At 38.4% G+C, this 23,745-nt stretch overlaps 1 protein-coding gene across 12 annotated transcripts in view; it reads left to right on the top strand.

Moving 5' to 3' along the window:
• The window catches only part of CACNA2D1 (calcium voltage-gated channel auxiliary subunit alpha2delta 1), a 394,769-nt gene that overhangs the window by 63,452 nt on the left and 307,572 nt on the right, over positions 1-23,745 (top strand). For all 12 annotated transcript variants that reach the window (XM_065049199.1, XM_065049200.1, XM_065049198.1 and 9 more), the window contains exon 3: positions 10,850-10,966. In XM_065049199.1, the coding sequence (XP_064905271.1) occupies positions 10,850-10,966 (117 nt within the window). The remainder of the gene's footprint in view (positions 1-10,849; positions 10,967-23,745) is intronic.

Here is a 23,745-nt window from a genome sequence, read left to right as displayed (position 1 = left end):
TCTTTATCCTTCTTCACTCCTGAAAAAGGGAAACATAACCAATAGCACAACACTTGCAGGTATAACTCGCGTAGTTGTAAAGCTATTCACCATGTGCCCTGGATGTACTCTGCAGTGCTTCAAGAAAGGAGATAATGTGCTTAAATGTGGGAATTAATGAAACTTTTGTATCCAGTGAATAAATTTTGCCACCCACTAAGGTTCACTGTGGCTGTTATCAAAAGCCAGAAAAATATTGTGTCCTTTTTTTCCCCTTTTTTTCTCTTTTTGTTATTCTCAATGGAACACAAGACTAAAACACCTTTTTTTAGCATCAAATAAAACAGAGAGGAATTTTTAACTATAGAAGCCAAATTGAATTAAATTTTGAAGAGTCATTTTAAAATTAAAATTTAAAAAAATCCCTCAAGTGTTTTGAAGTTGTCGAAGCACTTTTTGTGTCCTCATTGGGTTGCTGAAACTTCCCTGAGTTCAGGGCACTTTTATGAGTGGTGCTGGTAGGTCTAGAACTGCAGTTTTCCATCAAAGTGCACTTTAGTACATTGTTTTTCTAAGGAGAAGAATGATAAAAATCTGAAAGCAAGGAAGCAACTCCTTCAGTAATGTGTAATAGAGAGAATTATGAGACTGTAACAAGGTGGATGGATGATGGCAGAGCGGTGGATGTGGTCTACCTTGACTTCAGTAAAGCCTTTGACACAGTCTCCCACAGCATCCTCACAGCTAAGTTGAGGAGGTGTGGTCTAGACAATAGAGTAGTGAGGTGGGTTGCAAACTGGCTTAAGGAGAGAAGCCAGAGCGTGGTAGTCAATGGTGCGGAGTCTAGTTGGAGGCCAGTATCTAGTGGAGTGCCTCAGGGGTCAGTACTGGGGCCAATATTATTCAATATATTAATTAACAATTTGGACGAGGGAATAGAGTGTACTATCAGCAAGTTTGCTGATGACACTAAGCTGGGAGGAGTGGCTGACACGCCAGAAGGCTGTGCTGCCATCCAGCAGGATCTGGACAGGCTGGAGAGTTGGGCGGGGAATAACCTAATGAAATTTAACAAGGGAAAGTGTAGAGTCCTGCATCTGGGCAGGAACAACCCCAGGTTCCAGTATAGGTTGGGAAATTACATATTAGAGAGCAGTGTAGGGGAAAGGGACCTGGGGGTCTGGTGGACAACAGGATGACCATGAGCCAGCACTGTGCCCTTGTGGCCAGGAAGGCCAATGGCATCCTAGGGTGTATTACAAGGGGGGTGGTTCGTAGATCGAGAGAGGTTCTCCTTCCCCTCTACTCTGCCCTGGTGAGACCCCATCTAGAATATTGTGTCCAGTTCTGGGCCCCTCAGTTCCAGAAGGACAGGGAACTGCTGGAGAGGGTCCAGCATAGGGCAACCAAGATGATTAAGGGAGTGGAGCACCTCCCTTATGAAGAAAGGCTGAGGGAGCTGGGGCTCTTTATCTTGGAGGAGACTGAGGGATGACCTTATCAGTGTTTATAAATATATAAAGGGTGAGTGCCATGAGGATGGAGCCAGGCTCTTCTCGGTGACAAACAATGATAGGACAAGGAGTAATGGGATCAAGCTGGAACATAAGAGGTTCCACTTAAATTTGAGAAAAAACTTCTCAGTGAGGGGACAGAGCACTGGAACAGGCTGCCCAGGGGGGTTGTGGAGTCTCCTTCTCTGGAGACATTCAAAACCCACCTGGACATGTTCCTGTGCGACCTCACCTAGGTGTTCCTGCTCCAGCAGGGGGATCGGACTAGATGATCTTTTGAGGTCCCTTCCAATCCCAAACATACTGTGATACTGTGATACTGTGATAAAATAGTTCATCATAAGTGGGATTGGTCGAGTGGGCATGTATGAGGCCAGTGCTCTTAAAACCTGAATCCTTTCCAAGCATAAGTTGGCTGTTGTACACTCTTTACATTTATGCCTTTTCCCTCATCCCTAAAGTGAGGACACCAGTTTGCTGGCTGAGCAGGTTGTGGCGAAGGGAAGTGAGGTCAAAGTTACTTTTAGAATGGAATTATGAAGGGGTTGGTACAGCGAAACATGGACATTTTGGGTATTCATTGGGAGGTCAGAGACCATTTACAAGAATTAAAGTAATGTATGAGATGGGTTAGACTGGTTAGAGATTCCCAAAATACAGTAACAGTCTTTTTTGTAATACAGTATTTAGAAAGATACATCCCATTTGGGATATACCACTGACACTGCTACGTTCTGTGTGCAACCAAATCCCAAATCTGCAGGCATTAAATATAGAATCCTCCAAACTCAATTCTGTTGAGTTTAAACATTGCTAACCAATGTCGAGATGTCAGGAAAATTAAATCACTTTTAAAAATGCAGGCTGGGAAATTTGAAGACACATCTGCAAGTTCTCTTTGTAATCCAAATGGAAATTAAGAGATTGTCAAAACACAGGGAGCCTCATTTATTTTTTGCAGATGCTTCTCCCCCTCTGCTCCCTTAGCAATAAACTGGCATTTTGAAGAGTTCCTTCTTCCAGCAAACAAAATCAGCTGGAACTCTCTAAGAATGGGTGGCTGCATTAACAAAGCTTGCTCAGGCTCAAGGGAAGGGGTGGCTTAATATTACCATAGTTTTAATTACTATTTGATGATGTGGATAATCTTTGAACAAAGCACTGTTCTTGGTTCATTTATAACTTTCCGTTGGCTTTAACACTAATAAAATCTGTCCTATTGTTGCTTATGTTCAGATGTTTCTCATAGAAGCTGAGAGCAAATTAAAGATTTTCCTTAAAAAAAAAGAAAACACCACACACCAAAACCAAAAATAAGTCAAACATTATAGTTAATCTGTTTCCAAGTCCCGTGGTTAGTAAAACACACAAAAAAAGACTCTGATAGTTCCCTGCAACTTAAAATTACCTTTGGGGAGTGAGTCAGTGGGTGTTAAATTGCATTAAGAGCAGCTGAGACGGGGCAAAATTTCCTATGAATAAGTAAGCTTGAAGAATTACATAAGTGCCCACCTCAAAATATGCCAAAAATGCAGAAGAAATCTGAAACACTTTCTTCTTATTGTTCTTCTGTTACAAAAGGATTCACTTCTGGTACATGTTGTACTCATCATGAGTTGGGATTTTTGGGTTCTCACCCAGTCTCAGCTAAGAGCCTGAGCTAAAGCTGCTGTGAAACCACTAAATGATGTAGTCTTGTTATTTAATACTGTATTGCTATCACTATGAAACAAAATTGGATGCCTTAAAATATATTTTATTTAATAAAGGGGGATTTTTTAGATCTGTTTTTTATGTTTGTACAATAGCAGAAGTACAAAGCTGAACTCGTGTTTTATGGATTGAACACAATGTGACAATTACGGAAATTACTTCTTGATTTTAAAGTCCTCTAGAGTACTTTGTTAATTATCAACTGTCAAAAGTGTCTGGTTATTCCATCCTACAAAGCATCCCTGATTATTTGCTTTCCTATGAGTAGACACCTAAGTGAGCCAGTTGACTCTGGCGCTGTTATACTTTGTGATGCTAACTGAGGCATAAGCGTTCTTGCAGAATTCAGCCTGAATGTTCTACTTAACAATGAACTAGTTCTGATATTTTTTTCCTAATGTGCACACAGCTACTATGATATATCAGAGTTTTCAACGTGTCAGCTGCCCTGTCACTTGTCATCCCAGACCTTTACAGCACTCAGTGATCCGGCGAGTGATTCTGAAAAGCAACAGCTACAGTAAACTATTGGGGTGTTTTTTTCCTTTGTGTTGTTGCCATGAATTTCAAGAATGAAGGCATCTGTGAGTTGCTAGGGAGCAGCTGTAATCTTATTTATACACTATGTGTAACAGAGAGTAAGACATATTTAAAATACTCAGCCTGATTTCTTTGAACATACAGAATGCTTCTTGGGAAGAGGCATTTTTCAGTGTGTTCCACAATGCATCGCTTGTGATTCAAAGACTATAAATGTCTTGTGAGAAAAAAAAATCTCTGGCACAGAAATAGAAAGTGTTAGTATAACTTTGGAAATAGGATATGGTAGTAAGAAGATAGAATTTCCTGCCTCTGGGCAGATGATATAGTTGTTTGTGACTACTAAAAATTTGAGTTAAATGAAAATATCTACAGTAATAAAAGGTTAGCAATAATAATGACTAACATGGATTGGAGTAGTTATTTCTGTTTTCTGACTTTTTCTGCTCCCAGACTCTCTTCGTATGTTTGCATGGCTGTCAAACAGCCCCCTTCTCTGCTTTTCTCACATAAATGAGATCATGACACATAACTTCATGGCATTCATAATGCCAACAAAGAAAATTAGTGAATATGTGGGTGTTATTTGATATTTGGTTAGCTAAACAAAGTTATTAAAGCTGAAGCTGTGATTCTGTAAACACATTGAATATTGCTGATAAAACAATATCATTTCATCAAAAATTTGTTTTGAAAATTTTAACATTATTCAAGGCTTCAATAAGCAGTGTGCTTTTTTTTTTCAACGAGATGACTTTTTTCTATTAAATTTGTGGGAGAATCAGTCTGTATGATTTTATTTTGGATGGGAAGAGTGAGGAAGGAGAGCAATGAATGAGCTCAGACTGACCAACATCCTGGGCCAAGCTGCAGTAGATGTATAAATTAGAAAAACCCTCTAAGTTATCCCATTAGCTATTTTTTTATTTAATATTTTGATACATTTTATTAAGCAAGATTTTTTCTTCAATCAAGAAAAGAAAGGTAAGTATCTTTTGTCTAGATAAGGAGCAGATGGAAATACTCTGTATTGGAATGAATAAACCACTGGAAGTGTCTGTTCCTTTCAGTGACTGTAAAGGCGACTTGGGTGCTTGCTCAGCCTTAGGTTTAGAAATCTCTAAGTTACATTAATCCCTGACTGTTTGCAAAGAACCAACATAATTTTTTTCAATTCTTATTGGTTTTAGCAGGGAATGACACAGTGCACAGAACCAGCTTTGGTGTGGAGTGGCACCCAAAGTGTACACGTTGGATGGGACTTCAGAAGTTGGCCTGAACCTGTTGGGGTATTTCTGCATCTTACCCCCCAGCAATCATGGCTCTAAATGTTCTTTTAGTGTGAGGTCAGCTCTGTACCTGGGCTACTTCTCTGCATTTGTGACATACTGTGCCACAGCTAATAAGTAATCTGAGGTTGCTGGTGCATGAGGTGTCTGTTGCAGAAATGCTGGCTCTGAATGTGGTGTCAGATTAGCTCTTTCACAACCACAGGTAGTAAATTTGTAGTTGCTTCACAAAGAAATGTGCAAACATCCGTGAAAAGTGTTCTACAGTTTTTCTAGTTCCATTTTCTAGTTCCTGGCAGTTAATGCTGAGGTAAGGTAGTTTCCTCTGTGTAGCTCCAGCCTGAGTCGGGGAGGGAGGGGACTGCAGGTTTAAAGGAGTTGGTGATAGGTCTGTCAGCAGTCTCAGGCAATGACAAGCAATGAACGAAGTCCATGATTCAACTGGGGCCTCCAGTCATGAGTAAAAGGAGACAGGGTGAGGAACAAGTTGGAGACAAGCTTCCAACATGGGTCAAATGTCCATCCAAGAGACAGGACTAGAGAAAAGCTTTGACATACATCTGAGACGTCCACCTAGGAGATGGGCTAACTACAGGATAGGACCAAAACTCATCCAGAGAGTAGGGCTGGAGACAGGCTCACCTACACCATAGCCCAGGACTGGGCTGAAATGGAGCCTGTGGACAAGGGTGCAGGTGGAGGCAGGTCATGGTCATCGAGGCCTATTAGTGCCCCAGGGTGGTAGAAAGCAAAAGACTTTTTGGAAGGACCAGGGGGAGCTGGTCATGCGAGGCCCACTCCAAAAGCAGGGACCAGGCAGGAAGAGAATCATTTACAAACTTTTTATTTAACATTTGTTCTGTTCTGAGTTTTGTTTGCTTGTTTTTCCTACATATTTAATAAGTCATTTGTTATATAAGCTTGTAAAACCTAGCTCAAGATTTCACAAGCACTCTTGGTATTTTGATGCAGTCACTCTCAAAAATTATGGAGGAAGAACCACCACAAAGTTTTGGTTGATTTGGGGTCCCAAGCTCAGTAGTATCTTTGAGCAGTAATTTTACCACCATGATACTCTCTAGCTGGTCTAGACTGATGATAAACCATGTTGACAGAGGAGTACCATCAGCCTAGCTGAGCTGAGTGGTCTTGAAAATAGTGTTGAAATAGTAAAAACATCAATATATTTACCATCTATAGAAAGGTATTACTGGAATTGTTGAGTTATTTTGTTTTTCTATTCCAAAGCATATTTAAAGATAGGAAAAGATACAGCATTTTAGGTTAACTTGAAATTCTGGGTTTGGACTTCTGAAGATCTTGTCTCATAAAACATCTGTTAAATGTTCGTGAAAGTATTCAGTGCTAGAACTGAGATTGCCATGTTCATGTCCCACCCTTGGGCCCTCGGCCAGGTTACCTGTTGAAAAGGGTCCATTTTTTCTTAAATGGGGCGACTGCCAGTTTCAAAACAAACAGACAAACTAACAAAGAGGCAAAGGAGTTCTATTGTAGTTTAGAACAATTTAGTGTGAATTATTATCCCTTGTTATTTAGGTAGTCTGTGTAAACAGTGCCAAGTCCACAGAGCCAAAGCACAGATAATTTGTCACACTCAGGAACTTTTTCTTAGGGTAATAAAACATGAGGGCCATTTAAATAAAATTTTGATGTTAGAGGGGGCCCCAATGCCTGCCACAATGTAACAAGAGCCGTGCAATGAAGGCACATCTTTCATTCTCTCTCAATTGGTACAGAAATGTTTTTCTTTCCCTCCCAAGTCTTATAGAAAGCAAGGGAATGTCTCTTTGTGAGCGGTTTATAAAGGTGTCCTTGAAGACTGAGTGGAGAGGGGCATGTTCTGCCAAGGAGCTGGCTGTATTTTATCATCTTTACCACATACAACTATTGTCCTTCTTTTTGTGTTGTTTGACACCAGTGTGACTCTCTCCACCATATTCTCTCCTCTAAAACCTTGCAGTTCATTATACCAGAATAAATACTCAGCATTTAGAAAGCAATTTTAATATGTTCTTGCCTGAAAAGTACGTGACTATAGACTTCAGAGAAAAATTATTTCTTGTGCTATGACCTTGCAGATTTCACTTAGTCATGCAATGAGACTCTATTCTGTGAGAACTGGTAGGGTTTTACTGACAATTTTGAGAGCTTTTAGCACTGCATAAATGATTAAAGTACTAAAAATGATTTTAGATGTAAAAGCCAACCCAAACTTGCATTCACTTGGTCAAAGCAATTTAATAAAATATATTCAAATTAGCTCTTCTTAACAAGCCACAGAGCCTGCTAAATTGCATTTTGAAAGACAAATGAGCACACCTTTGCTGATAAGAGCCTTTATGGCTATTTGAGATGAGCTTTTGCTAATTGTGTTTGACTGCTAGGTGGGAGGCTTGGAGAAGGAAAAGTTTGTCCCAGGGTGCCAAATCCTGAAGCGTGCATTATTTCCTCACGTGTTGTTGTGCTGAACTGCTGCAGTGCTACATCTAAATTAAAGAAAAGGGGAGCAGGCAACAAATAAATTATGTACGCACCTCTTAAATAATTAGTGAAGATTTCTTACAGTGTGCCGTGGTAGTAGTGAGAGGTATCATGCTTCAGGAAAACAAAGAAGTGTGTGAAGTTTCCAGTTATTTCTGATACCTTTTGTGTGGGAACCTGTGGGATAAACCTTCCACCGGTGGCAGAAGCAGAGAGATAGGTGCTTTGAACCCTGACGTAGGGTAAAGTGAAGAGGAGGACAAAGAGTCACCGACTCAGCTCTATGTGGGATGTTGTGCAAAACCCAGTGGGTTTCTTTGGGGTGGATGGGTTGATTATTCATTCATTGATTTATCTGTCTATCTATCTATCTATCTATCTATTTATTTATTTACTTGAATCACAGACACATAACAGCTTGTGAAGCCAGCCTTGGAGTCAGGCTTTCTCAGTGGTAGGACCCACAATTCTTGTTATAAAGGTTTTAAGTTGAAGTATGGATAGGACTGTCTCTTGTGGTGGTGATGTGAGGGAACTGAGGGGAGAGGGGATTAAAGATGCATCTGCCACGGTTTTATTGTCACCCCACAATCAAACCTCGACAACTCACTAGACCACGCTTTGATAGTGTGTAGCTTTCAAACCATTCAAGCTTGGAGCAACTTCTCTATAGGAATGAGATGTAGGAAAAAATTGTGTGCTTTCAAATTGGGGTTTATAGGATCATGTGTTTGCTATAAGAATGAATTAGATACAGGAATTAAAAGTGCAAATTTTCCATCCAGATTCTCAAATCCTCATCGGTATGACTTGCTGTGTCTTTGTTTTATATTGAAATATTAAGTCCAGCATATTATTTTTACGTGTTTCTGGTTGGTGGGGAGCAAAATCATGGTTGTGTGGCTGCAGTGCACCATCACCTTAACTTCTGCTGAGGCTGTTAGATCACAGCCTGTCAGCAAATGTGTTTCACTAAGTGCTTAAAGATATCACAAAATCAGCAATATAGTCTTTGCACTTATGTAGCTGGTCAGCACAGCCTCCACGTCACCAAGATCATTGGTCTGCTCCAAACCTGCAATACTTGAGTTGCCTGTGCCCCAACTGTGTGTTTTCTTTGCTTGTGGCCTTCTTAATGTTTGTTTGTAATGCTGACTGAAAAATGTAATTACAATGAAATGCCATTTTTGCAATGTTCTACTGCTTGCTTCAAATTTTATGATGTTTTTGCCTAACTGAAATTCCAAAATGAAAAGGGATTATATTTATATTTTCTAATTGCTTTCACCACTGAGCAGATAAAAAGCAATTGCATGAAGAAACCTGCAAAAAGAAAAGCCAGTAAAAAAATGAACAAATCAAAACATTTTTACAAGTAAAATACATGAATGCTTTAAAATTATTTTGTAAATTATTATTTAAAAATTTCCATGAAATTTATTTTACATTTTTCTAGCCTATTTGCAAAATCTTGTGACCATTCTTCTATAAGTTCAATAACTTTTCTTCACATAGTCACAAATGAAGTTTAAAGAATCTGGCACTACATTTCAAATAAGACATGAACACCTGGTACCACCCACGTTCCAGTGCCTGTTCCTTACGTGATCAGGGTGAATATTTGCTGATGATGGGAAAACTGCAGAGTTTTGCCAGATTTGGAGGTCACTCCAACTTAGATGCTCCTCTGAAACTTCCATTATTCAGACCATCTGGATGTATAAAACTGATTTCTACTCTTGCCTTGCCTGTAGGACTCTAAGGCTCTTCTGGTCACTATAGTCAATTGAGCTCCAAATGCCACTGCTGAATGTACAAATGTAATGTGTTTCGAAGAACAATGTAAGAAATTCCATAGTGATCAATTGCAGGACAAAATGTCTTTATTTCCAATTTTGTTGATTAATAATTGACCTATGGAGAATTTCTACTATTAAGATAAGTCCTCAAAAAAAAAAAATAAATTAAAAGAAAGATATTTTGGGTTAAACCTTGTGCGACAATTTTGAAGGCAAACACTTCAAAAATATCCAAACAATAATCTGAGCCCATTAGAAATGGTCTTCTTTTGTAGTGGCTTTCTGCTCATGATGCACTGATTTTTTAAAATAGTTGCTACTATAGGAAGAGTTAAAGAATATTCTAATTACTCAGTTACTGGTGGAAAGGAAAGACTGTACTTCTGATGAAAAAAAACCCCACAAACCCAGCATTAGTGTTGTGAAATTCAAAAGTGATGAAAACATATGACAGTTTATGAGATATGCATGATAAAAATTTGCAGCTACAACTGTAGTTGTCAGAACTTAATTTGTGATAAATACCCTTCCAAGCATCAGAGATGTATTTTGGGGAGTTTCTTCAAGGTCTCCAGAGCTTTAACCCGAGAAACCTGGTGGGAATCGCTCCCTCAGAGATGTGGTTGGTGCTACATTATTTTTCTCCATTTGCCCATCTAGCCATAAGGTATCCACCTTTTTTCTTTTCTTTCTTTTTTCCCCCAAATAATGTATTTTTTCTTTACCTAGTTCTAGTAGAACAGAGATAGGCAAGTGGATTTCTTGCTACTCTTTTCTTTCTTTACATCTTGTGGTTGCGTGCATTTCATTGTAGTGGCTTTGTTTAACAAATCAAATTATCTCCTTTATATACATATTCTGCCTTGGAAACAGTTAATGTTCCCTCACCAGAGATAACCTTTATTCACAATAGAGGAGAAACATGATTATAGTTCCTTTCCCTTTATATCTCATCTTTTCTCCTTCCTTTTTTCCCATTCCCTCTTTTTTCCCTCTTTTATTTTTTCTTCCTTTTCCTCTTCCTTCCTCATAAATACTAACACTATAATATGAATAAATAGATAAGGGACTAAATTGATTACATTAGCATAACTTAAGTGACTTACTTCAAATGGCATGTTTGTTGTTTAGTGTTCAAGGAAGAAGTAAATTCGGCAATAATTATTTGATTTCAACCTCAGTCATTTCAAGGCATCTTCATTTTACTTTTCCCTCAGCATTGTATGGAAATTAGATTCCTTGACCACGTAGCAGTTGAATAGTCCATCACTAGAAACAATCTGGTTTTAAGATTTATTAAACTATTTTTAGTGGCACCTTCTGCTTCCCAGTCAAAAAAGTGAAGTGTTTCTTCATTTCTTTCCTGCAACATGTTTAGATTTTCCTAGCAATAGCTTTTCTCAAGCTCTCCAGTAAGAAGAGAGGACATCTTGATGCCTATTCTGACAAGTCACTTTGCTTACTTTGTATGTCTTTTGCCGTTTTGATTTATTTCAATTTTTTCTTCTTGCAGATTTATTCCAGAAACAATCACTTGTATACTGTAGAAGCCAACAACCCTCGTCAGCTAGTGGAAATTGCAGCCAGAGACATCGAAAAACTTCTGAGTAATAGGTCTAAAGCCCTGGTGGTGAGTACTAATGGGTTATATTTCCTATTTTCTATTTAGCTTTTAAAAAATAATCTTTATTCATTGTTGAAACATGGTTTTTGTTGCTTTTGCTGCCTATACACTTACGGGTAGCGTCAGCCTGATGTGTACAGGACATGACATGTAGATGGATGGCTCCTGACATCATGGTAGAAAATGAACTCATTAGTTCTTTGGCATAGGGCAGATGCTTATAATATTGACAGACAGATTAGGAACCATAGCCAAGTAACAAATCAAGTTATAAATAGATTGGAAAATATTCCTTTAAGTGACGCACATGAGTTCTCATGACTTGAAGATCACTGTACTCTACAGTCACTAGTGATCTTGTGGAAACAAGAAGTAGAGTTTTTTAAAATGTGATTTTAAACTAATGGTATCTTTGAAGTTGTGATGTTCATTTTAGTATTATTGCTAACTACATCTGTTGCTATTTGGTCTCCATCTTTTCAGTTACTCAGTCTTTTTTCATGGTAGCAACTAATTCTTCTTCAACAAATGTAGCCATGTGTGAATCAGATTAATTTCCATAAATATTCTATTTCTGACTTGTTAATTTAATCAGTATTTCAATCATGTTTCGTATCAGCAAAGATAATTCTGAACTATTATTGTGAGCACCATGCTGCATTGTAACATCATGGTTCTTTATGCTTTGAATAAGGAGTAGCTATTTCTTTAAAGTGCTTTTTGCCAGCAATACTGTTCTGTTTTATAAAACCCAAACCTGGGTAATTGCTTCTTATAATTCCAACTCACATTGCTCTGAGTTGTGTCAGAGTGTAGAGTGCTTTTCAGAAGGTACTGACCCAAGACATGAAAGGAGGGTCCGGATGAATTAATAAACAAGCTTTTTACATAATAGAGCTATTAGAAATAGGCTTAAAAGGATGGAACAGTTGACCGGGATTCCCGGAGCAAATATATATCCACACAGACTTGCAGATTAATTTGGACAAGTGAAAGTTTTTTTAAAGTGAAAGAGAGAAGAAAAAGAGGTTAATTCACATTACTGTAGACATCTACTCAGCTGGTCGTCCTAGGCTCCCTTTTTGTTCAATAGAACAAAATGGACATTTCTCAGTCAGGATTGACCTGACACTTTCTGAATATGACTTTAAAATGGGATGAACTACAACCCCAAAGTACTGACTTCTTTCTCTGTCAGAGGAGCCTCAGTGTAAAGGTCTATACTGTAGGTTTGCAAAGCTGGGGGAGATGAGTCCCACCCAAGCAGTCCTTTTGTCAGCACAGTTCCGCACAGCTGAAGAATCAGACCAAGAGTATAACTTCTGCTGCACACTATCCTGAATACTGTCCTCGTAGGCAATGAGATGTTGTGTAGTCAGGTGTCTGTGCATCGCCCCCACAGGAGGGACCCATTTTCCCACCTTTGGTCTTAGGAGGAGTTCACTCCTTCAGTTCCAGAGCTTCCCTGCCACGTACATCAATCTTACCTGGGTCAAAGCTTCTTTGTTTCAGTCTACTGAGTGTAAATAGATATGAGTTTTCTTTGTTTTCCTCTTTTAACTCAGTGGGCATGAGTTTATGTAGCACTCTGTTGACTTTGCATTGTGGCAACAAATTATAAGTCATTTGCAGACCTTTGCGAACATACCAGTTTTGCACCATTTTCCCATCAACCCTCATAAGTCATGTGTTTCGAAGTTATGACAGCCATATCTTATATTTTCTTGAGGTTTAAGGTTAATGTAGGGGTTTGTGTGTTTCTACGGTGGTTTGATCTTAAAACTTTAAGATAATTAAGTAAGCATCCTGTGCTTAATTAGATCCCAGACCAGTTTCTCTCAGAATGTAGAAGAAGAAAGGTGCCTACCTCATTTTAGGCAAGACTATGGCCATTTTTTGAACAGGGTAATACAATTCAGTTCCCTGATGTAAAAGAAGATTAAATTAGGGAAAGGATGTTCCTTCAGGCCAGTTTCTCTCTCCTTTCTTTTTTTCTTTTTTTTTAAGAAACTTTTTAGTCTTCAGAAATTTTTCAGATAATTTCAAATGATCAGGCTGGTGCATCTTGAAGGCAAATAAAAAGTCCTGCAGATGTATTAGTGGATAAAGACTCATGACTTCAAATACCCATTTTAATATTTTGGTGGATGTGACTCATGGTGTCTTTAGACCTTGGGGTTGCCATTACTGTTAGTTTTGCAGTGGATGTACAATAATTACTATTTTTAGCTGCATGCCATCATTTTGGAATGCGTATCAGCAAGACTCCTGCATGACACCTTTATCAATCTTGCCACTTCATGCAGAGTGCAATTCATCCCCAAAGAGATGGAAATAGCTTAGCTTCCCCCACACACTTCACTCAGCTGAATTTGATTTGTCATCCTTTAAATACTGATCAATGATGCTTCTCTTTAGTGTTGGGATATCTCTAATTTTTCTTTTAATTACTTTTTTTTTTTTAATTGCCAGGGAATCACCAGAATTTACAAACACTAATTACACACTTACAACACATAAGTAAGATCATTTTTGTAGCAAAAATAGTTGAAATGACCTGTTGAAACATTCCCCCACTCCAGTTCAAGAAGGGTAGAGGTGGCTTAAGGAGGTTGTCAGGTTTCAGATGTTTGTCTTGTCAAAATGTTCTGTCAACTTCATATACTTTTAGTGTGCTAAATATATATATATATGTGTGTGTATATATACATCTCTTAATATTTATACATAAAAATAAATATAGATACTTGGTAATCTACTGTGCTCTGTGCTTTTTTTAAGCAAGTGAGCAAGTGATATTTATGTTCTCTCTATATATACTAATTTGTTCTTTTACTTTTTTTTTTCTTTTTTTAATGTCTACATACATTTAAAAAATAAACAATTATCCGAAGCGCTTTCTTCAGAACAGCTTTCTAGGGGCCGTTGGCCATAGATTGTTCCTGAGAAAACTTACTTTTCCTTTTGTATCAAATGCCAGACACAACCAAAGCCAATGCATTAAAAATGAGTATAACCTCTCGAATTAGTAAAAATGACTCAATGTTGATAAAGGTTTTAAATATTATTTTCATTGTTTGGTTTAGCTTCTGATTTCTGATTCAGATGTTTTTCTCAACTATTATCAGTGTTAACTGGTCTGGGGATTCTGCTGTATTTCTGATGTGTATTCATGTATCCAGGGGCTTAGTTGGACTAGAAAAAAAAGAAGAGAGGAAAAGTCTTAAAAAGCATTACTTAAGGGAAAAAATACCCTTTTATTAATCTCAGTCCTAGTCAGATCTCTTTGCTGACTCATTTTCTACATGCTTATTAATTTTGGATCACTTCATGTTGCTTTTTCTTCGGCTATCACCTGACCTTAAAAACTCCTAACAGCTCAGATATTTATACTGGCTTTTCTATTTCTAGTTAACCCGATTTATATCAGAGCTTCCAATGACTTCTGATTTTAAACCTTCCTCTAGATTATCTTTATATGCAGGAGACACTATCTCAGACATCTGCACTATTACTTTCTGCTAAGAGAATTTCTTCAGTTTCCATATGTATTTCTCTTTCTTCTTTGTTTTTTTTCAATAACTATCTTTATACTGCCATTTTGTAAACTTTATGTAGTGAAGCTGAATTATTTAGGTGAAATGTAAGTCTTAAATCTGCTGGGTCACATTCTCACTGAAATGAGGAGTGGAGTTGGATGGAACTGTTACTAATGATTGCGCAGAGGGTTTTATCGTTGGGGCTAATATGACTCACATTGTTAATTAAGACCTGAATCCTGAAAAGAGTATGATGCAAGAGGATCATACATCCTCCAGTGATGCCATGAGGAAGGTGCCAGTGAATGACATCAACAGTGTCATTGTTCAGAGACAAGCATACCCCAGGGATGCCATGATTTTCTCTAGGCTGGCTACACAAACAATCTTTGGGCAAGGTTGTAATAAGCAAATATTAGTGTTGACTTTTATAATAATAAGCTGGCTTCCCTTGAGCTGCAAGTGCACCTTTAAATGAGAAATAACTCCTGCATTCCAAATTATTTATCTCTTCATGCACCTTTCTGCTGGAAAACTCTCTAGCTATGACTTCAAGGTAAAATTGCTTAGTGGTTCTGTGCAGTACATAGAAAAAGCTTGAGTAATTTGGAAAAGCTTTGCGATTTCATTTCTGTTTTGTATGAGAAAAGATTATAACAACAATCTGGACGAAGATGACTTGTCCCACTGTAAGGAAAAAAATCTATTCTTATTTTTTCATGTGTATGAATTTATGCCTGGGAGCAGCTTAAAAAAGGTGGTTGAAATAGGTACCTAGCTGTGAAGGGAGAAAGGGGAAAGTCCTGATTTGAACTCAGAGAGCTTTCCTAGATAGCTACTACCAGAAAATTGTGGCCATACAGGAAAAAGTTAGGATGAAAAAACGGAGTTTTGCTCATAGTTGCCGCAGGATAGGTTTACAATGAAAATTTGCTTTGCAAAAAGCTGCTCTGTGGTTTGTTCTGTATTCATGATTGTGTCATGAGAGAAATGAAGTGTGACATATCTTGAAGTGACATTTCATCCCGTGCTGCACACTGAGCCAAAGGCCTCACCGCTGCATGGTGTGGAGTCAGGAGTTGTGCAGCCCTGGGCCTTCCTCTGCCTGTGTGAGCGACCTGGAACTCATTACATATCAGGAACATCCTCAATCCTCTACAGCAGGAAAATCTGCAGTTTTGCCCTCTTGCTCATTTTTGTTGTTATGTGTTAATTGAAAGGAGTAAGCAAGTTTGGCTCTCTTAGGTAAGAGGAAATTAAAGTTGAGAGAGAAAATGGTAAATAAAGAACACCTACCAACACTCTTTGCAATTTTGAAAATAGGATCAAAATGTTCTATTTCTTGCTTAAATACTATCCCTTTCTGAATTCCCAAATTATTTAACTGTTGGTTACTTGTTTGCATAATACTTCAAGATGAATCCTGCTGGTCCTCTTCTATCCAAAATGAAGAATTCTACAAATTCTCCTGCAAATCTGCTTTTCTATAATGAATTATCTCTTTCTGGAAAGCCTTGGTGTCAGTACCTTATTGTCAAAACTATGTTGTACATTCAGAGTGTGTTTATTAATGAACTTTTCTTCTATTACTGCCCATATTCTAAGGTAACAACCGTTTGTGTAAAGTAAATGCTCAAGTTCTAATAAAATACATTTCCCTTGAGAATAAGAGATTTCCATATTTTCACTGCCAAATTCCTGCTTAATATTTCTCTGTTTTGCTGTGGGGTTATTTGTTGTTGCCTTCAGCTATTAAACTCTTAGAGGAAGGCCATTCATGGGAAGGTACTAGTCAATACCTTTGGCTTCTTGGGCTGTGTGTAGAGAGAGTTAAATGCAGATTTGCACCTTATTGTCCAGATTTCTTCAGACATCTCAGCCAGAGGCATCATATCTTCATTCCAGTCTTTATGCCTTGGTTCCTTCTGAAAACTGAGGCAACTCAGTTTCCATGGAAACTGAGGCACAGATCGTGTGCTAGGAGACAAGTTCCCTCTACGCGCTGCTGGGAAATGTCCAAGGTGCACAACTGTGTCTGGGAATGAGGAGCTGCGAATGTTTATCTGCTAGTTTAGATGCAATTTCAACACAGCTGTGTAAGTGTGTCCAGATCCCTTAGTATTGCCCTGTCCACCTCAAATAAGGCTTCAGTGTCTCACAATACAACTGGGAAGCTTAAATTAACATGTGTTGTAGCATATTTTAAGATTCCTGGGCAGAGAGGCTGTGCACTTTAAATAGGATTGGGAATTTTTCTGGAGGCTGAAATACCTATAATACTAAAATAAATTTTGTAGCTGTGCTTGATACTACTGTTTGTTGGAAGGCATCCAAAAGTCTAGCCTGAGTTTTAATTAGATGCTTAAAACCCACCTGACATCCTTGAAAACACTCTAGGACAGCTACTTTCTGGTCTGCTAATCTTAAATTGCCTATACTAACAAGATATCTTTCCACTCTTCATAGTACTCTATAGATAAATGGAAGTTATTCACTCATGTAGCAAAACATGCACTAGGCAGCATCTCTCGCTTTGGGCTCCATTGCAACTCAGCCACCGGTCTCCTAAGCTCCCCTAGAAATTCTGAATAAACCTAAAAAGTCGCACATGATAGTGGAGTCCACCGCTTTTGCACGGTAATCTAAAGGTTAGAGCTAATCACTCCGTGAGGGCTTAGGTTAGGTCTCTGAGATGAAAATATCTGTGTGTACATATGGATACATATCTTGATATGGACACAGCCAGATGGGTGTATTGAAATTCGTCTAAACTATATTCCAATGAGCATACCAGAAATAAATATTTTTCCAGTTATCTTCTAATCTAAAAGATAAATAGACAAAATATCTGACCAGGGAGAAGGATCTGCAACTCAGTTCTTTTGCTTCCCACTTAAGTTCTCTCATCACGCAGCTGAAGTCCTCCAATTCATAGTATAAACCGTGCAAAAATAACATTTTGATGTTAACAATTGCCCTGCACCTTTGTTATGCCTTCAAATATGTTAAATACATTTATTCTTAGTCTCAGGCTGTGAAGGCCAGAGTCCTTGGCCTTTAACCTGAAAATGTGGTCATTCTCCAGAGGTGTAGTTTGGATGCCAAAGACAATCTGTGATTCTGACTTCCCTCATTGTTTTGAAAATGATGACATGGTAAAGATTGTGATTTTGTTACTAGAGGACACTGATGAACTAGGTCTTGAGTTGATGAATGCACCTGATGTTTCCTATTAGTTCCTTATGCACAGGGGTGATGAACCAGAGAATGGGCAGAGAAAGGGAGAGGTTTTACTGTTGAGTTGTGGTAGCATCAGTAGGTTCATCAAGATAAAATGTCTTTCCCTTCCTCTCTTTCCTAGCTGATTTTAAGAAGGTGAGCCTTGTTGAGAACTCATTTCAAACCTCACAGGCTCAGGGCAACGAAGATGATGAAGGGAGTGGAGCATCTCCCTTATGAGGAAAGGCTGAGGAAGCTAGGTCTCTTTAGCTTGCAGAAGAGGAGACTGAGGGGTGACCTTTTTAGCGTTTACAAATATATAAAGGGTGAGTGTCAGGAGGATGGAGCCAGGCTCTTCTCGGTGACAACCAGTGATAGGACAAGGGGTAATGGGTACAAACTGGAACACAAAAGGTTCCACTTAAATTTGAGAAGTAACTTCTTCTCAGTGAGGGTATCAGAATACTGGAACAGGCTGCCCAGGGAGGTTGTGGAGTCTCCTACTCTGGAGACATTCAAAACCCACCTGGACACATTCCTGTGTAACCTCATCTGGGTGTTCCTGCTCTGGCAGGGGGATTGGACTGGATGAGCTTTCAAAGTCCCTTCCAATCCCTAATATTCTGTGATTCTGTGAAATTCATTTCAGTGCACAAGAGAAGCATCCCTCATGTCTTGATATATTTGCTGCTATTTTCACTTTTTTTTTTTTTTAATTTTCAGATGTTTCTACCCTTTGACTCACTTGCCAGTTATCAGTTATAGACAGTGTTGGAAAATTGTATTGAAAAAGGCCCAAGTTGGAGAAATTCAGAGAAAGAAAATAGCTTGAATTGTGTTTAGTCTTCCACCGAGCCACACTTCCCCATATTTTATTCGTATTTTTTATTAGTTGTTATATAAGTAGTCGGCCATCATAAGGAAGCTGGCAGTGGACTTAGTGTGCTCAGTTGTTTACCAAAATAATTTCAGGTCTGACTTCTACGTGGATGGAAAAGAGCAGATTAACTAGAGGAAATTACTGGTCAAACAGATGAACACAGTTTGTCTACACATGTTTTTGTGTAATATACACAGGTTATGTGTTATTTTCACTCTAACATGTTCATTTTCCCCTTGGAATTGCTAGGCTGTGGTTGTGTCTTTTTTGTAATATTGCAGAATATTTTATTCTTTTATTTCAACTTGTCACTTCAAGCTGGAGGTGTCTCTTGGGCTATAGGAAACGATATTAAGTGAAAAGATTACAGAAAGAGTGTACCAGCACCACAAACTAAATGGCTTTAATTGTGCCAGTATCATACCAGAAAAATACTGATGTTTTGGAAAACTACAAATAAAAGAATCTTTTCTCTGTATAAGATCATGCATACCCTATGTTATTACATGACAGTACGTCTTGGTTCTTTAAGTCTTTTCCATTATGTGTTGGGTAGAATTTTACAGAGTTAGGACTGTAGGTCTATTTATATGTTTACTTTTTATATCTCCATCAATTCTCTACATACTGACTAATTCACCGAAGTGGAAAATTTCTGAATTTTATTTCTGGATGCTTCCTGCAAGTATTCAGAACAGACATTGTCATCTCCTTTTTACAGCATTAGATTTACATTTCAGTCCATGACTAGAGCTGGTCCAAATAGCAGAAATAGCTCCTTCAGGTATGGCAGAAACTTTGCAGGTAAGTTAAAGGCAGACACTGCACTTTTAAAACTGGCTTCAATGGAAAATCTGCACACTAGGAAAAATGTTTTACTTGTGCTTTTTTAGGCTACTCTACTGAGTCCACTGGCCTGTATGAACATCTCCTGATGTAAATATAGCCTGTTTTGAAAGTCAGTTGTAGTTGCTGAGGCAAATGTGCTTTGGAATGACATCTAGCGAGACGTGACACTTATGAAGTCAAACATTTGTCAGCTTGTCCACATGTCAGATGTTTGAATTTGTTTTTACTTGTCTTGCCTCGAGTCTTATTTTATTAAGCAAAATCCAGGTTGTATAAATGCAACGTTATGCCTCAGAGGACAGATTCATGTAACTCACATACCTTGCAAGGCATCATAAAAATCTGGAAAAATAAATCAGAGGGCTTGCAATGAAAGTTCTTACAAATATCACCTGTTTCCATGTTTTTTCTTTCACAGTGTACTTGATTTGCCTTCTGCAGATCTTGTTTTCTTGTTGACAGATAAGAGGGGGTCATTCCTCCCACTTCTCCTGCCCTCATAGAGAGCCATGAGTCATCATTTGGATTTTTGTGGACGGGCACTGTACAGAATGCTGGAATGGCATCTAGTGCGTTAGCTTAGAGAGACACCTGCTGAATGTCGGTCCTGCCAGCACAGTGGATCGCAGTTAGAGCTTATAAGTGTGGCTGGGGTGATGAAAGCTCAAAAGAGCTTGTGGCAAATAATATTATTGGATGATCGGCTTCACAATTTGACTTTTCTCTCTCTTTACAGAGCAGATTGTCATTAATAGCACAGCTTCTTTGTTGCTTTTGCATTTGGCATGGAGAAAAAATAAGGAGCACTGATAGCTGTAAGAGTGCTTTCCTATTCACTCCCCTTTATTTATTCATTTGAGAAAATTCCCTTACAAAATAAACGGCCGTGGCTAATTTTCCAGAGGTTGCATTGTTGTTGTTTTTTAAAATCCCTGTGGGGGGTTTCTGTGTGTTTGTTACAAGCAGGTTTCTTTGTCTGGGTTTATGGATACTGAAATTCATGGGTGAAAGATGTTCTGCAGGTGCATAGAGTCATTAAAGCGAGCATTGCCCTGAGCTGGGGGTGGGTGGAACAGCTGTGAAAGGTGAAATCTTGCTCCAGAGAGCTCTTTTGGTTTCCTTTCATTCTAAAGTTACTTTTGCAGCTTCAGAAGCTCAGATTTAAAACAAAACAATGCAACTCAAATCTTTGTTGTTACTTTTCTTGGATTTGTCCCAGTTTTTGTCTCCAGGGCTTTGCTACCCTTCTTAGCTGAGCTTTGCCCTCAGGCAGCTGCTTCTCCTGCAGGTATTTTTGTTTTCCTTGTATGTGCTTCTGCCTGAAAGGCAAAGAGAACTGTTTTCTTGCTTATTTCTTGGTCTGATGACTTCCATTCAGACTGTCTGCCCAAGAAACATGCTGATGCATTTATCGGTGTGAGACTGTTTTCCACCATGGCTAGTTGGAAATTTTACAGGAGAATGATTTTCCCTGGTAAAACAGGCGTTTTTCAAAATCACAATATTGTATACTAGTAGTTTAATTTGCTCAAATTTATCTGGCGTAATGGAATGTTACCTATCTAAACAGGTAACTGAAGAAGAATATAGGAGTTTTTGAGCATTATGACTCTAATGCTGCTTATCCAACCCTCCCAAGGCTCCTAATTTTGCCTGCAACCACTGAATTTACTTTTTCAACCACAACAAAAGTGAACATTAAAATTTTCAAACCCTCTGTGACATGAAAACTCTACTTATTTGTTGAAAGCTCTATTAAACATTACTGTGAAGAAGCAGATATAAGTGGGGTTTTCTGTGGTCCAAACTGGCACATACGAGTTATCCATAAACTGTTGTACAGTAGTTGGGTATGGCACACAACTCTCCGGGCTTAGATTCTGCTTTTCTGAACCCTTTTTGCCACATCTAGGATAATTGAAGACTATTTCCTACATCTTCTCTTGTCTTTCAGTATCTTTGGGAGCATTGATACCTGGCTGTATGCACAATTTCATTATTTTTGTCAGTAGAATGCTTTGTACCCTTTGCTTCTCATTTTCCTCATTTCCCATATTAAAAGTTCCAATTAGGCTGTGTTGCTATAGCATCACACTAACTCATGTTGAATTGTTCACCCACTTCACCTCTCAAATACTTTTCAGAGTACCTGTGTCCAAGACACCGTCATTATTTTCTAAATATGCTCTGAAATCTATGAGTTTCTGATTCTGTTTCTAATGATGATACATTCAACGGTATAAATACACATTGTGTTTGAATTAGATAATTTTAACCTGTGTGTCCTAGTCTGCTTTGTATAAAAATTGCACAGTAAATAATGAGGTTTTCTACAAAGTATGTTTTCATATCATATTGCAGTTGACATATAGTGTTTCCACAGGTTTCCTTAGCCAGTTATGGCTTTTAGGGAACATGGTTTCCCATACTTGTAGCAGCCTTAAAAGCCAATGTTGCAACAAAGACATCTTTTTTGGTTTTAGTACACAGAATTCATTAGCAATATAAACACTTTTTAAAAGAAAGCTAAATTATTTAAAATGGAACCCTTCCTAATGGTTGTGTACAAAATTATCTAGGAGTTTTGAGTCTCCAGGCTTACCCTTTCAGTACCGTGTGCTCATGCTGATGTTCACTTTAACAATCAGTGTGTAATGTTGGAAATAGATGTTTTGGGGCTAGGCATAGATTTTAATAAGGGAACAGCAGAAATAATTACCTGCCGTGCCCTCTGTTTTTCTTCGCCTTTGTTACATGTTTGTATTTCTTGTTGCTCCTTTTCCTTCCTTCTCTGTTAGTAAGTATGTGGAAGGCAGGAATTACAGATATACCACAGCTCTGCTCTGCATTGAATGGGGTCGGTGATACTTGGTTTTGTTTAACTGTATGAGAGAACGAATAACATTTATTCATTAAAGTGGAACGATTGTGGATCCCTGCTAGCTGAAGCTGCAAGTTACATTTATCACCAGTTTCAAGGTCTACAAAGATTTTTCTTTCCTTCAGCAAAATACTAAGACCTCATTTTTTTAGTGAAACCAGAGGGCAGCCTCCGGAATAAGAGCACAGCAAATGCCCTGCTGGTAGAGGTAGCCTGTGGAGTCAATATTCTGTCTTGGTGTTGGCATGGAAAGGTGCTGGGTAAGGAAACATACAAACGGCCTATATCCATGGTTCACTATGCATGTAATCCTTCACTGTTCACAGGTTTTGGATTCGAGATTTTGAAGAGGGTATCTCTGCCTGTTCCCTTTGAATTTACCCATAAGTTCACTGCGATCCTCACCTGCCTGCATGACCTACCTCTGTGACACCTGTAGGAAATGCTTCCCAGACCTCACTATGTATGGATCAAAAACTATTCTCTCCTATCTGTTCTAAAGAGATCTCTGAGTAATTGCAGTGAGTCCTTCCTGGTCCAGTATTGCCACATTTGCTATCTAACAGTTTTGGCATTTGGTGTGTAACGTCAGCCATATCAGCTCTCAGCCTTCTTGTCTACCAAAAAGAGTCTCAGTTTTTCTAGTCTCTCCTTAGCACAGTATCTTACAGAGACTGCATAACTGTTTCATAGCAGCTACTTCCATCCCATTAATCATTTTGTAGAAGTATTTGGGAGAGGAGAGGCTTAGGGATAATCTTGGGTGCCTCTATTGTCCTCCAAGTCCTCTTCTAGAACATGACTGGTAACAGTAGGAAAGGAAAAGGCATTCATCTTTCAGCACATTATTTCCCACATTTCTGACTTCGGACATCATTCTTTGCCAGGTCTAAGATCAGAAGATATGACAAAATGCTCAGATACTGCAAGTACATAAGTAGTGGTAGGTTTTCAGACAAGCACTTCTCAACAAGAAAAATCAACAATAAGCCACTATCAGAAAGACAAAATATTTTAAATCAAAAAAATAAAGTAAATTTAGATCTAAATAAGTGTTATCCAAATAAAAAATGTTTTAATTATTTTGATGTATTTTTGGAAGAGAAGTGTACTTAAATCTTTTTTTCCCCCTTAGTGAGAAATTGAAATACGTTCTTGGAATGAAACTACCATTTTCTCCAGATTTTTCTCCACCTTTTTCTTCATTATTGCTGAATGCAATGAACTGTTACTGTGGAGCCAGAGAAAGATTAAATCTAAAAATGCCGGTTTTGACTGTTGAAATATGTCCATGCATCAGACTAACTTTCAACTTCAGTAGAACTCTTGCAGCAATAAGGACCTATTGAATTAGAGGAAGGGAATCAGTTTATGATTTTAAACTCATTGCAGTGTTGTTCTTTGCACAACAATAAAC

The sequence above is a fragment of the Columba livia genome, chromosome 1 (assembly GCF_036013475.1).
Source record: "Columba livia isolate bColLiv1 breed racing homer chromosome 1, bColLiv1.pat.W.v2, whole genome shotgun sequence".
Taxonomy (NCBI): Eukaryota; Metazoa; Chordata; class Aves; order Columbiformes; family Columbidae; genus Columba; species Columba livia.
Note: the sequence above shows the minus strand (reverse complement) of the source record. Positions and strands in the feature narration are given on the sequence as shown.